The sequence below is a fragment of the Helobdella robusta genome (assembly GCF_000326865.2).
Source record: "Helobdella robusta unplaced genomic scaffold HELROscaffold_47, whole genome shotgun sequence".
In the NCBI taxonomy this organism is placed as follows: domain Eukaryota; kingdom Metazoa; phylum Annelida; class Clitellata; order Rhynchobdellida; family Glossiphoniidae; genus Helobdella; species Helobdella robusta.
This window is the reverse complement of record NW_008705176.1, coordinates 22770-25549: the sequence shown is the minus strand read 5'-3', so window position 1 is coordinate 25549 and position 2780 is coordinate 22770. Positions and strand designations below refer to the sequence as shown.

Genomic DNA, 2780 nt, shown 5'->3' with positions numbered 1-2780 from the left:
ATGATTGAATAAATTGACAAATTATTCATTATTATCCCGATTAACTCGTTATATATATTACCAACCAACCAACCATCCAACCAACCATTCAGCCAACCAACCAACTGACCAATCACAATCAACTAATGAAAAAATAATCTCACCTTATTGGACAGATCTTACTGGACTTAGGTTCGTCAGCCAATTACAGAGACGAAAAAGGGATCACCCCCCTCTACATGGCAGTTTTCCACGTAGCTTCCGCCAGGTGCGTTGAGATGCTCTTGTTCGATCACTCTATCGTTGGGATTGTGGATGAATACGGATGGACTGAACTGCATCACGTGAGGATGAATGAATGAATGGATGGATGGATGGATGGATGGATGGAAGGATGGTGGATGGAAGGATGTATGGATGGTTGGATGGATGAATAAGTGGATGGGTGAATAGATGAATGGATGGATGAATGGATGGATGGATGAATGAATGAATGAATGAATGGATGAATAAATGAATGAACGAATGAATGATTAGATAGATGGTTGGATTTGTAAATGAAAAAACGATTGATTGATTCGATGAAGGCATGCAAATCCGGAAAAGTTCAGCACGTGGAACTCCTCCTTTATTACGGATCCGATCCCAACAAGCAGAACTGCAGTGGGAACACGCCACTCCACATTTGCGCCATCAACAACCAGGTCTATATCTTGATTTGTATGTTTTTGTTTGTTTGTTTGTTTGTTTGTCTGTATGTTTGTTTTAAGGTTTGTATGAGGGTTTGATTGTTTGTATGTTTATTTATTTGTTTGTTTGTATGTTTTTTTGTTTGTGGGTTTGTTTGTTTGTTGGCAGTTATGTTGGTTAGCATGCAAGTTGACACGCACAGTCACTCATACATAATTACAAAAACACATACATACACACAAAAACACATACAATCACACACATACACACACATAAACACACAATTACACATACATACACACAAACGAAACGAAACGAAATTTTATTTGCTCCATAAAAATTAGAAAAAAAAGAATTTAATGATAAGAATTCCACACACGTACACACAAACATACACACACACACACACACACACACAAACATACACACACACACACACACACAAACATACACACACACACACCAAATAAACACACCAGGAAGAGTGTTTGAGAGTGTTGCTATTTCGCGGAGCTGACAAGACGATCTTAAACTTCGGCAACAAGAACGCCTACGAAACCGCAATCATTTCCGGAAACACTCAACTTGCTGACGTCATCAAGGAGGTGTCATGTGACGATGCCAGTACGTTTTTAATTAATTAATTTATTTATCTGCTGGTTTATTTACAATGTATTTTAATTATTAACTGACTGGCTCACCATTCTTGCAAACAATTTTAACTTGTTTTTTAGTTTATTTATTCGTCCATTTATTCATTCGTTCGTTCGTACGTTCGTTTGTTCATTCATTCATTCGTTCGTTCGTTTGTTCGTTCGTCTGTCCGTCCGTGCGTCCGTCCGTTTATCTCTCCATCCATCCATCCATTCATTCATCCATCCATCCATCCATCCATCTATCCATTCATTCATTCATTCATTCATTCATTCATTCATTCATTCATTCATTCATTCATTCATTCATTCATTCATTCATTCATTCATTCATTCATTCATTCATTCATTCATTCATTCATTCATTCATTCATTCATTCATTCATTCATTCATCATCTTCATCATCACCGCCAATCAGTACCCTACAAAGACCCGCCAAAATACAACAGCAAACGACGACTAACTCTCGCCAGCCCCAACAGCCTGCTTCTTCAACAACTATCGCGTTGCCACAGCAACCCACAACTGTCTCTAATTGGTGGGCTCGGTTTGAACACGAGCACGCTATTGCCCAGACGAGACGTCAACCAAAACAAGCCCCACTCTTCTACCGTAGGCCCTTCCACGTTTAATAGGAGGCGCGTTACTGACTTACCTGGATTGACCCAATTTACTGAAAAAATGGGTCACAATAACAGTAATAATAACAACAACAGCAGAAATGATAGTTACAATAATAACAATAATAATAATTACATGACGTCATCAGCAAGTCATCGCAACAGGAGTGTCGTTACGATGACGAAATATCCGACTTACTTCAGCAAGAATAGATCCCTGAGTATCTCTAGTAATGAGTCTTTTCACAGTTAGTTTTGTTTGTCTGTTCGTTCGTTTGTTCGTTCGTTCGTTCATTTGTTCGTTTTTTTGTTTGTTTATTTGTTGTTGTTGGTGGTAATGTTTTTAATTTATTTTTTTATTTTCTTTCACTTTATTTTCACCGTCTTAGTTGACGAGATCACTAGAGCCGTTCAGAGGAGAAGGTTCGTGCCTGGCTAGATAGAAATCGTTTTGTGTCTGTTTGTGTGTTCGTGTGTTGTGTTAGTGTGTTTGTGTGTTTTGTTTGTGTGTTGTGATTTTTGTAGCTACAACAGCAGAAACATTTAAAACAAAATTATTTTAAAACATTTCCTGTCGTACTTCTCTATTTCTCTTAGAGAAGTTTCACTCTCAATCTTTCTCTTTCTTTTCTCCTCTCTCTCTCTTTCTTTGTCTTTCTCTTTCTATCTATTTCTCACTCTCTTTCTCTTTCTCTCTCTCTCTCTCTCTCTCTCTTTCTTTGTCTTTCTCTTTCTATCTGTCTCTCTCCCTCCCTCTCTCTCTCTCTCTCTCTCTCTCTCTCTCTCTCTCTCTCTCTCTCTCTCTCTGTCTTTCTCTTTCTATCTGTTCTCACTCCT

General features: G+C 38.2%; 2 protein-coding genes across 2 annotated transcripts; both read left to right on the top strand.

Annotated features, from left to right (window-relative positions):
- Positions 1-158: 158 nt before the first annotated feature.
- On the top strand, positions 159-341 carry HELRODRAFT_85627 (hypothetical protein; the record flags this gene model as incomplete). The annotated part of the gene is made up of 1 exon (XM_009026375.1): positions 159-341. A coding segment is annotated over one exon (183 nt), but the record flags the coding sequence as incomplete, so codon positions are not given.
- Positions 342-560: 219 nt separating this feature from the next.
- HELRODRAFT_85570 (hypothetical protein) lies at positions 561-767 on the top strand (the record flags this gene model as incomplete). The annotated part of the gene is made up of 1 exon (XM_009026363.1): positions 561-767. One exon carries the CDS (start codon positions 561-563, stop codon positions 765-767), a length of 207 nt encoding a protein of 68 aa, XP_009024611.1.
- Positions 768-2780: the final 2013 nt, after the last annotated feature.